At 32.8% G+C, this 12,282-nt stretch overlaps 1 protein-coding gene across 1 annotated transcript; it reads left to right on the top strand.

The window, feature by feature from the left end:
- The first annotated feature begins 6,466 nt into the window (after positions 1-6,466).
- On the top strand, positions 6,467-10,208 carry LOC106108292 (zinc finger protein 2-like). The gene is made up of 3 exons (XM_013289421.1): positions 6,467-6,559; positions 6,669-6,821; positions 7,474-10,208. The coding sequence occupies exons 2-3, from the start codon at positions 6,693-6,695 to the stop codon at positions 9,406-9,408; spliced, it is 2,064 nt and encodes a 687-aa protein (XP_013144875.1). The 5' UTR covers positions 6,467-6,559; positions 6,669-6,692; the 3' UTR covers positions 9,409-10,208.
- The last annotated feature ends 2,074 nt before the right edge of the window (positions 10,209-12,282 follow it).

Raw genomic sequence — 12,282 nt, 5'->3', positions numbered from 1 at the left:
GAGCAACTGGGTACAGCCCAATGTGCGCCGTAGTGCGGTACGTAGCATGAATTGTAAATAACAAAAATTGTTGTTTGGTAAAAGTTTTAGGAATTATCACAAGTATTTTGTAATTATTATAGATATTGTGAGGTTACTATAACTAGTGTCAATAAAAGATTTTATGATATTTAACTTATTATGTGATGAATGTGTGGTGTGACAAGAATGGATAAAGTAAAGAACGTGTTTAGAGGAAGTTTGAAAGTAGCGCCAGTGGTGGAGAAATAGAGAAGCAAAAAGTTATCGTGGTATGGATATGTTATGCGACGAGATGGGGACATAAACCAGAAAGTGTTAAAAATGAATGTGGATGGACAAAGGTAGAGGAAGACCGAAGAAAGTATGGATTGTGTGAAAGAGGATATGCTTACGTAAGGAGTGGATTCAGATATGACAGCTGATAGAGATGTATGGAGCAGCACATACTGTGCCAACCCTCCGTAGGGATAAGGGCAAGTGGGTGATGATGATGAAATAAACTTATTATATTATTGAAAAGTGTTACAATAAGATAAATTTAAACCAATTAAATCCTCCAATTTGTAATTACAATCCAAGACACGTAACAACATGGACGTTATCTCACGTACTGTGATATAATTTAACTTAGACCCGACCCTTACTTAATTTAGTTATTGATATTGTGTTACAAAATTTAATTAAAGAAATTAAATGATTATTCAAATACTAAGTGTCGCCCATGACTTGGTTTGCGCGTAACAGTCGTAGTGCCCGCTTTAACATCTTAGCACGAATGGGCCGGCACGCTCGGTGTAATACCACGACCACACAGAAGACAGGCGTGAAATGGAAGCAATTTCGTGTTTCGTCTGATGAGTGTGGTGCCGGAGGCCTAATTTAAGTCCCTTTTTTTTACCACTCTTTTCCTATTAGAAGAGGTTGGGAAGAGGAAGTGGATTTGACAGTGGAGGAGATGCATAGGAAGGGGAAATATCCTCTTTATGTGCGTCTCCTCCTCCGTCGGACAAGGGTAGGCAACGCATCTGCAATTGCGGATGTCTATGGGCAGGCTTGCTCGTTTGCCACCTTATGTTAAAAAAAAATAAAATAAAAAATTTGTAAGTAATATAAATGTTCTTCCAGACTATTCTCTACATCTATGCCAAATTTCATTGACATCCATCCAACAGTTTCGAAGATATTTAGTTAAAAAAACATTTAAACGTTTGCATTTCTAATATTCCTGAGATATCGAAATTGCTTTGAATTATTCATTCACATTGAAACCATGGTTTTTACTTAATTAACTAAACTTTCAAGATATACAAGATCGATGTTCGTCCTTTGTTTTAAAAACTTAAAACACCAATTTGCAATAAAACAATTGCTTTGCTATCAACGAGTAGGTTGAATTACATTAATTAATTGTAATTTGTAAGAGTAACGCTTAAGGCGAAGTCAGAGCCGACCCTCGCGACGATAAAATCCCACTCAACTTAGATTCACAATTAAAACTTAACGGAGTGTCATTATACAATTTAAATCCGGTTGAATAATTAGACAATTTGAAGTCAACTAAATTAATTGAATTGTTGCGACTTGAACTTTTTCAAACAGAATATAGGAACGGAAAGGTAATCTATACAAGCTTTTGCCAGTACTACGTGCGAGTGGAATTAAAAAAAAAAACAAAAGTAAGTGTTCTTCCAGATTATGTTCCACATCTATGGCAAATTCTATCGAGATCCGTTCAGTAGTTACAGACTCTAACAAACATTCATCCATCTAAACTAGCACTCTAAACATCTAAGCGCCAATATCCTAATGGTTTGGGATACGGACTACCGATCTTGCTGTCGAGGTTTCGAAATCCGCCATTCGACTATTGTCGTGAACCATATCCTAGCACAAGCCTAGAGCTTAGTAAATTAACAAAAATCTACTAATATTTTATAAAAAAAAAAAAAACAAACCTCATACAAAAACAAATTAAATTTAAAATTGTTGTGTGAATGTATTTTACGTGTTTCGGTAATGAAAACGCGTCTATCACGTAACGTGTTACTAGACGTGCTATAAAATTAACACCCGTCTACTCGTATGTCACGTTCACAACATTTTAAAAGTTGTTAAAACGAACACAATTTTTAGAACGTGACTTCGCATAACTGATGTCATTTAACAAGAATTTATGCAGTAACTATACACATTTTATTTGTTCAATTTCAGTATTATCTAATACTAGCTGTTACTCGCGACTTCGCTTGCGTGAAAATAAAAAATATAATCTATGTTACTCACTGATAACGTAGCTACATAATGATAAAAGAATTTTTAAAATCACCCCAGTATTTTTTAGCTGTGTCAATACATACAAAAATACAATTCTTTTATCTTTATAATATTAGTATAAATAGCAAAAGTATAAATATACAAAGTTAAGTAACTCAGTTGTTTGAGCTTAGGTTTCGTAATTTTACGACAGACATATTTAGAGTGTCAATTTGGGTAAAGTTTTTTTGGGGAAAACACAAATATAACTAATATTATATAATAAATGCGAATGCATAGATGGATGTTGGTTATAGTTTGTAGCCTAAACTACTAAACGTATCCCGACGATATATGTCATAGATGTAGAGGATAGTCTGGAGGAATAGATAGGCTACTCACTTTTCTTTTTTTTAATCTCCACGCTGACGGATTCACAGGCGAAAGCTGGTTAACAACCACATGCTATATTAAAAAAAAAATCTTTCATACATCATATATTCTTTAGTTGTTAGTTTAGTTACTTTCTTTAGTTAGTAATATATTCTTTAGTATTAGTTGGATTGTCCATATATTAAACAGAATTTCCCGGAGATATCCGGCAAAGATCCGTTTCAATTTGAAAACGACGTTAATAGCTTAGAGAGACGGAAATGAAAGTTAAAGCTATTAAGATAACGCTTACTTAAATGTCTTATTTGTAACTTTAATTAAGTTAAGGAAATAGTTCATTTAAGTGATAGATTTTAGATTATTTATGTACTTCTGTTTACTGAATAGTTGCGACAATGTTGAAATACTCGTATTTACCAAAAGTACAACATATTTACATATATATCGTTTATTACATACATATAAATTTACTTTATTTATATATATAACGTAATCAAAGTAAAAACATAAAAGACTGAACAGAAAGCGTATTTAATCTAATTTGGTAACCATTTGAAAGTAACAAAGCTCGTAGTTCCTTTTGTTGCTTTGTAATTTTGACATTAAAGGAACATTGAAAGAATTATTTTGAGGTATTTACAATCGGGGAAACTGTCGGTGTCCTCCATTAAAGGCTACAATTGTTTGAACATTTTGAAAGACGCGCAACAAAAGCGAATACAACACTTATAAATGTGTCTGAACGAAAACAAATGATTAGTGATACAAGGCTAGTATATTTTCAAATACAAATCTTTTCTCTTTATAATGTTAGTATAGATAATCCTAATCAAATAAGACTCATTACACATTACACATTACACATTACACATTACACATTACACATTACACATTACACATTACACATTACACATTACACATTACACATTACACATTACTCATTACACATTACACATTACACAGTATACATTACACATTACACATTACACATTACACATTACTCATTACACATTACACATTACAAATTTCACATTACACAATATAAATTACACATTACACATTACACAATAAACAATACACATTACAAATTACATATTACACATTACACATATAGCTCTCGTTTCTTCTTCATTTTTTCTAAGTATCACATATCTATTTATTTTTAAGTTTGTTATTGCTAGATTCTGTGGAGCGGGGGCCTGGTGATCCATTACACAGGGCGCCACCCTATTTTGGAAAAGTCCAATGCCCAAATTTACAAAACGATTTTTTATTATTATTATTATTCCTTCGTTTGCACTCACTGCTATCTTATTAGTTATTTGTAAGAGCCAGAGTTTGTCGTTGCAATAAACAAGGCAATATTTCTAAAGGAACACTGCAGATTTCCGCGTCTGTACATACATGTACATAAATGTTTTGTTTTTGTATATAAACTATTACTAAGTACACATTCTAGGCTATCATGTTAACGAATAAGGAAGACATTGGAAAATGCTTGTGTTTAGGAGTAGGCAGACAAAGACAAAGGTTGATGATGATTTTCTTAAAGAAGAAGTTGTTGACCAAGTTTTAACGCAAAGCCGCAGTATATCAATAATATGAGTCGAAAAAACAATGCTATCAAAAATTCAGTGTAAAAATCTTTCCGAGAAGGATATTAAAAAACGATACGTATTGTTCCAGCAAAATATAAAATGTACAGGAAATGAGAATTGTCACAGGTAAAGATTTATAGATGTATTATTTATTTACTCCCTGAGTTGCGAGTATTTTGTAATAAAATTTAGTAGACGTGCGTGCGAACACATGAAACTAAACTATCGCACAACTGTTTGGTAACTTTGATTCCTATGAGATTATTTGGAGGTGCACTACTCGATTTTTATTTGTACAACTAAACAGTTGAATTGGCTGCGAAACAATCGACAATCGCACAACAAACGAGCTCTGTTTTTATAAAAAGAATAAAATAGTTCGGTTCTAATTTCATTCAAAAAATTGAAATTGGAACCTTATAACGAAAATTTTAGAAAAAAAAAAGTATTGCATCATACCAGTATGTTGTCTATTACTTCATAGCAATATCGAATTAAGTCTATGTTCTTATGAGTAGCCTGTAATATAAAAAACTACTGATTAAAAAGAACCTCACCATATGATTACCTAGTAGTAGTAATCTACTTCCTAGTAGTAGTTGACAATGTGCTCACAAAGAGCAATTTGGATGTCGCACAAACTGCGTATTCTCGTCACGTCCTACTTTTTGAACAACGCACTGCGAAATTCCGATAGGAAATGAACCGGTAATTTCCTGATTAATTTTAAAGCCAACGCATTTACCCGTTAAATGTGTTTTGGTGCAGGTTTACACTGTCAAAGCAAATATTTAATAAGATTGTGAAAACAACCTTTACAACAATAATTTTGTATACATAGGTACTTAGGCGAGGGATACCCACGGAATAAGTTCTTTTTGCTATTTTTTTTCAGAACTAGTTGCTAGGGACTTTGCCCCTGTGTAATTAAAAAATATAGCTTTTCTTACTCACAGATAAATTACCTTTATAATGGTGAAAGAATTTTTGAAATCGGCCCAGTAGTATTTAAGTTATCAATACATGCAAAAATCTAAAAATAAAAATCTTTCCTCTTTATAATATTAATATAGAATAGATTATGCAAGGTTTACAAAAAACCTTTGATGTATTCCAGTTAGATATACAATATCCTGTTGTAATCCAGCGCTGGATTCAATCACTGTACTGGCATAATGTAAACCGGCATTACATTTGATCTGTCTAATTTCTTTAACATGTTAATATTAAAGGGAAACGAAACTATAACATTAAATGAGCCAACTAAATTATTTACCTTAATATGTTAGTTTCCATAAAATTTAACGCAAGAACAAATATCCACGCTATCTGTACGTTAGTACGCATTTAAATAGCCTCATAACGAAGGCTGTTGCGCCGCCTTAATGGCCCTACTACGATATAACAGCAAACATTCCCGCTAAATGCTCTATATTTTGCCATAATAGAGTCTTGTACGAACTATTGTTACATATTTGAACACATCTGTTAATGTTTTTTTGCTGAATATATGTTTAGGAATATTATAGACTTTTCTAGAAACACCTATAGTTAAAAAATATTTTTATGTGGTTATGTGTGAATTAATGCATGCAAGACTCGCTAGATGGCGCTGTATTAAACATTTTTAGAGCACTAATGTGTTGTCTATGGTTTTAACGTACAGAGCCGCAAAGTTATCTAATCCGGTGCGCTTGTTTCCGTAGCACACTAGCGCACCCTGTCAATGTCAAAAAAACTGTCACAAGGTCCTTTCCGGACTGTAGCTGTCATGTTCATTTTTAAATAATTTTCAATGCCCATGTAGGTTTTGTATATTTTCTGACACTAATGAAGACAATTGTAGCGTCTCTCTTAACGAGCCATAAAATCTTTGTTGGACTATAGAATCAGACATTGTTAATCAAAATGTAATATCGATAAAACAATACAATATATGTGACATCGATTTTCCGTACACTCTTAATTGATTTCAAGAATCGATACCGAATTACACTGTCAAAAAAAATATTAACGATCCTTAAACATTACGTGTAGTTAATAAAATAAGTTTTAGTATTTTAACACAACAATTTAACTATAAAGTAAATAAATATTTAATGAAACGGAAATCTTACGTACAACGGAGTTTTATGTCGAATTATTCAGAGCTGCCATAATGACAACACAAGGTTGACATTGTCATCTGTCATCCCGCCAAATATCGCTTCCGTTTTGTTGCAACGCGTGTCGGCGCCATTTGCTTCTCTCTGTCTCTTGTCTATAATTTGGAATAGATCAGCTTTATGGCCAAGGTCCGTAGATAATTTTTCTCTTTGGATTCCCACTTTATTGTTCTCTCTGATTACTTACAAGCAAGTGTCAAAACAATGTGTGAATTACAACAATTTATTTATATTTCAGGTTTATTGGATTGGTTAATTATGTATGAAGTGTTCTAAAATGGAAGCTTGGGCAAATTTGTGTCGTTGCTGCCTGTCTCCCAATTCCGGCGTGCCATTGATAGATTCTGCACAAAACGCAAATAACAAGTTTCTAGAAGTCACATCCCTAGAGGTAAGCAATTTTTGTACTTTATTAAAATCTTATTAAATAAAGACATTTCTAGGCCAAGACTTATAAATATTGAAAATGTTTGTAACAAACACTATAATTTTCTAAATAAATTTTAAGATCATGTATAACAAGGCCGTCTTAGTGATGGTTTTATTCCTTTTATTACAATTTCTTATGCAAATTACTACAAAAGTATGTATACACTTACATATAGAATGACTAACAATCTAGTAAAATCTGATACAAGAATTATTTTTTTAAAATTATACATTAAGTATAATAACTTAAGTTAGATTGTAATTAGTGATTACTTACTCTTGTTGAACTCATTTTCTGTACTAACATATTAAAATAATCACCATATTGTAAATGAGAGATTTTACACAAAATGCATTCTAAAAAAGCAGATGCATTGCCTACCCTTATCCAACAGAGGAGGAGATACACATAGAGGATATTTCCCGTTCCTATGTATCAGCTCCTCTGTCAAATCCACTTCCCCTTCCCATCTTATAAGAAAAGGGTGGTAAAGAGAAAGTTGAAGTTTGGAAGCAAATTATTATGTTTTTTAATTACTAGCTATTTAAATTTAATATTTAAAACTACAAAATACAAAAATGAGTTAATAATAGGTATTTTCAATAAATTCCAGGTTAAACAAGACGATGGGCTACCACAGAAACTCTGCGAGGATTGCTACTCCATTTTAAACTCTGCATATCATTTCCGTAAACAATGTTTGAAGATGGACAAAGAGTTACGATACCAACTAGATTTGCTGAAGGCAGAGGAAGAAGGAGTAAGACATAAAAAGAAGAAGAAAAAGAGTGCAGTTGACGTTGATGATGAAACCCTGAAACAATTGGAGGGTATTATTAAATCGGAACCAATAGATGTTGATGATGATGACTATTATTACGTATTAGTAATAGATGAAGAGAAGAAGAAATCTCAAGAGAATCAAGATGTAGCAGATAAAATAAAAATAGAACTAGTGAATGAAACAGAAAATGAAGTGAATGAACAAACTGAAAGCCAAGACAGTCACTTCGATGAGTCTTTTGATACATTTTTGTTAAGTAACTCAAAAGTATCTGATAAAGTTCCCGCAACTATATTAGAGAATGAAGAAATCCAAGAGAATGAATACGAAAGTATGGATGTTGAAACTGAAAATGCAACAGAGATGATACCGCATTTAATACAAACTCAAGACGAAATCGATTCAAATGAGGATTCACAAACTATTATGGAACAGATATCAAGTAATACGAATATTATAAAAATTCTAACCAATTCGGGAAATGAAAGAACATTGATGGTTAAAAATGATAATGTGAAATATTCATCAGATCAACAGTATATTACGATTGAAGGTGATGAAGTTACATCACAGGAGGAGGTGATACTGTGTGAAGGTGATGATGCCACGCAGTACAAGTTCCTGAACTGTGACAGTAACAGTATGGTGATAGAGTATGATGAGGACAGTGAGTTCACAACGGTGATGCAACAAGAAGATGGGACATTTATATGTGAATGCGGTGAACATTTTCAAGATTTGATCGAATATCAGAAACATCAACACCAACACAATCCCGGTGGTGAACATTTATGTAATCTATGTGGGAAAGGATTTGAGACATCGGAGATTTTAGTTGGGCATATGTTATTACACAGTGTGACTGGCCCTTTAGTGACATGTCCGTTTTGTAAGCAATTAATTCGTCGCAACTCTTTGACGCAACATATTAAATATGTGCATAATAATAAACCTCGTTGCACGATTTGCTTCAAAACGTTCGCGAATCAACATAACCTCAAACGTCATATGATGATACACAACGATATAAGAGAATTTGAATGTGACATTTGTTTGAGAAGATTCCATCAGAAAATAACAATGCAAACACATAGGTTAAATCATTTGAACGCATTTTCATGTAATCAATGCGATATGACGTTTAAAAGTAAAGAAGCGTTAACAACGCATCGTGATTTCGACGAATGCAATAAAAGTAAAGTGATCCAAGCTAAGGAAGAATTAATGAAAACAGTCAAACAGGAAATCAAGACTAGTGTAGGCAAAGTTTTAGGATATGCTTGTTCGTTGTGCAAGAAAATGTTTTCTTTAGAGTCAGCATTAGAACAACATATAGAGAGTACTCATATAGTTGAGAGTAGTGAGTTTACTGAGGCACAGAAAATAATGCGGAATAAAAGTATAAAGAGATTTGAATGCAGTATTTGTGGTAAAAGTTGTGCGAGTCAAGCAATGCTGACAATGCACGAACGTGTTCATACAAATGAGAGGCCATTCCCTTGTCAATTATGTCCGTTGAGATTTAAAACTAAAACACATCTGCGGACACATCAATTGACACATACAAGGGAAAAGAAATTCGGATGTTCTGTGTGTATGAAATATTTCGCCTTAAAAGGTAATTTGGTTGTACATTTGCGCACACATACTGGAGAAAGGCCATACGTTTGTTCTATTTGTGGTGAAGGATTTATTGATTCGAAATATCTTAAGAAACATAAACTTAAGAAGCATTCGAATGACAGTGTTGCGTATATAGCCTAGTCTAGACCTTAATTTAGTGTCCAGATTTGTGTATATATTTGTGAAATTTCACTAGAAAACCTATGAGTATAACCACTTTTTTTTACAACATAATAACTGACAACCCTAACTCAAATCAAAAAAAAAAGATAGAAAAATCTCACTTTAGAGTTGTTCTTAAATAGAAAAAATTCAAAATACTTGAAGTGGGATGTGAATAAGAAAAATTGACTACTTCAATAGATCAATTAAAAGCCTCGCTAGATTTACTTGTGAAATTTCATTAAATAAGTCTTTTTAGGGAACTAAATGTGAATTAAATAAAATATTTGGGTTTTTGTATAATATATAGTGTTTAAAAATTCAATAGGCTTAAATGAAAATGTCCTTTTAATACTTTGACTCAAATTTTGTATGTTCTAAAATCTAGCAAATAGATTAAAAATTACTAAATTCGATACCAATAAGTTTTATGAATATGTTTCAAAAGGCCTACATTTTTGACCGACTTCCCAAAAGAAGGAGGTACTCACTTCGTTTGTATATTTTCGTTTTTTTTTGTGTGTTACGGTATAACTCCGCCACAAGTGGACCGATTTTTGTCAACAACGATTATGGAATCAAGTTAAATTTGTATCTTCATAATAATTAAAAATTAGCTTATTTTTTTTTAAGAACAACCTGAGAAGGTATTTTTATTTTAAAAAATCTTGTTTCCATTTGTCTATGGATTTTGATGTTCAGTAAAAAATAATATTACGTCCGTTTTACATATCTGTGTGTTTCAAATGTAAATGTTACGATTCTATTGTAAATTACAATTATGTTTATACTAAAGTATGAAGAACTAGTATTAATAAAATTTCAAACGAATATAGAGTTTTATTTCATCACCCCTGAAAAGCATCGAGTACGAGAAATTTTCTACACAGTGCTTAGTTTCGCCTTAGCATATTTCATGTTTTCATTCCTAAGGTACAGCTTTCTAAAACAAGTCACTTACTAGTACTAAAGTGGAACAACTGCCCGAAATAAAATAATTCGAAATATTGTACAAGATGTGTTAATTTTATAGATTCATATTCCACTCAAACTCCGTTTAATTTCAATTTTACATAAAAATTTGTTAAATTTAACTACATGATTATTAAATCCCTTTGAAATATTTACTACTAGACATATCGACCAGCGACGATATAGGATACTTTTTTCGCCCGTCACGCCGTCCGCGTGAAATTAAAAACAAAAGTAGTCTTTATGTTTCCTTCCAGATTGTTCTACAGCTGACAAATTTTATCTAGATCCTTTCAACAGTTTAGTTAACAAAAACAAACATCCATCTAAACTTTCAAGTTTCAAGAATTACAATAATAAGTCTAGACCTACGTCCTACCTAATGTTATAATTTGATAGATTATGGGGGACGGCGCGTACGCAGTCCCCACTACCAAAAATTACGCGTCCGAGTTATCCACATTAGGGATAATCGCAGGGGTCAACCCAACCGCAGTGCAATGGAGGGGCCTCGCCCTGGGGGAACCGCCTTCGTGATCACGGTAGCCCCTACGCCAGGTAAGTATGCTTTACAAATGTTGGCCCGATAGGGTCATTCCCGAAGAAAGGTTTTCAACATCGCGTATTAGTTAAATCAAGAATCGCACAGCGACATCTATTGCGCACAATAGTAATGACATTGCGAAATAAAAAGAAAAAATGTAGCATATTTGCTTTTGTTGAGAGGCATAACATACATTACGTATGTATTGTATTTATGTATATTTTTAGATAACATTAATGATTAGATAACAAGATTTATATTCATTTTATTGTTAATCAAAAACTTCTTTCATTTAACGTCTGCTTAGCACGTAAAGTAAAAGAAATCGTAACAGCGCCATCTGTGTGAATGTTCGTGTATTCTTTCGTTCACAGAGTAACACGTCCATTTGTGAAGAATGTAACATAGATCAATTACATTTTTTTGATTTAATTTAAAAAAAACAGTCCATTCAGTAAAATCGTGTTTTTTTTTTTCCTTTAAAATTTGGCAAGAAAATAACGCAAAGAATGAATGTGAAATGTAAAAGTTTAGTTTTAGCTACCGCATAATAGATGGCGTTGCAAAACACCTGATATACATTTTAATTTATCGTTTGTCTGTAATTTCACCTTCTTTTCTTAAAATTTAAAGACTGAAACACACGATAGTTCATCACATCATGAAATAATCTATTAAAAATTAAATTAAACAACTTTTTAATGTAACTTATTTAATCAAAGGTATTTTTTTCTAGATACATTTCTCTTAAATTTTGATTTAAAACCGGTGGCCGAACTTTAGCCCCTTATCCTTTCCATACTATTCTTATAAGAACGTGGATTTGATGCCGGAGGAGACACGTGGGAAAGGGATATCCTCTTTACGAGCATCTCCTCCTCCGTCGATTAATGGTAGGCAACGCATCTACTATTGCGGATGTCTATGGGCAGCATACCATTTTCATGGATTCAGGTGGCTGCTTGCTCGTTTGCCACCTTATAATTAAAAAAATATATTATTATCAATTTGAGCGTTACGAGTAGCACAGCATAGCCATAGTAGTGCGGTAGCGCGGTAGTGTAGTAGTACGATGTGTGCGGTAGCGGTAGTGTAGACTCCACACGCGACGCGGGCCGCGCCGCACCTCGCTGAATCATTGCCTAATGTACCTCGTCGACCCGATACATCTTGATACTTTTACCATTTTCTTTTTGTCTTAATTGTTCACGGCTTTATAAATACAGGATGTAGTAACATTTTGAAAATGAATTTTCTTATATGGAAAATACTAAATTTAGTAATATGTTTTTGTATTGGGATTACTAGTTATTACCGAAGGAAGGTAATTAAAAGTC

This window comes from Papilio polytes, unplaced genomic scaffold, assembly GCF_000836215.1.
Source record: "Papilio polytes unplaced genomic scaffold, Ppol_1.0 DF821733.1, whole genome shotgun sequence".
In the NCBI taxonomy this organism is placed as follows: domain Eukaryota; kingdom Metazoa; phylum Arthropoda; class Insecta; order Lepidoptera; family Papilionidae; genus Papilio; species Papilio polytes.
Note: the sequence above shows the minus strand (reverse complement) of the source record. Positions and strands in the feature narration are given on the sequence as shown.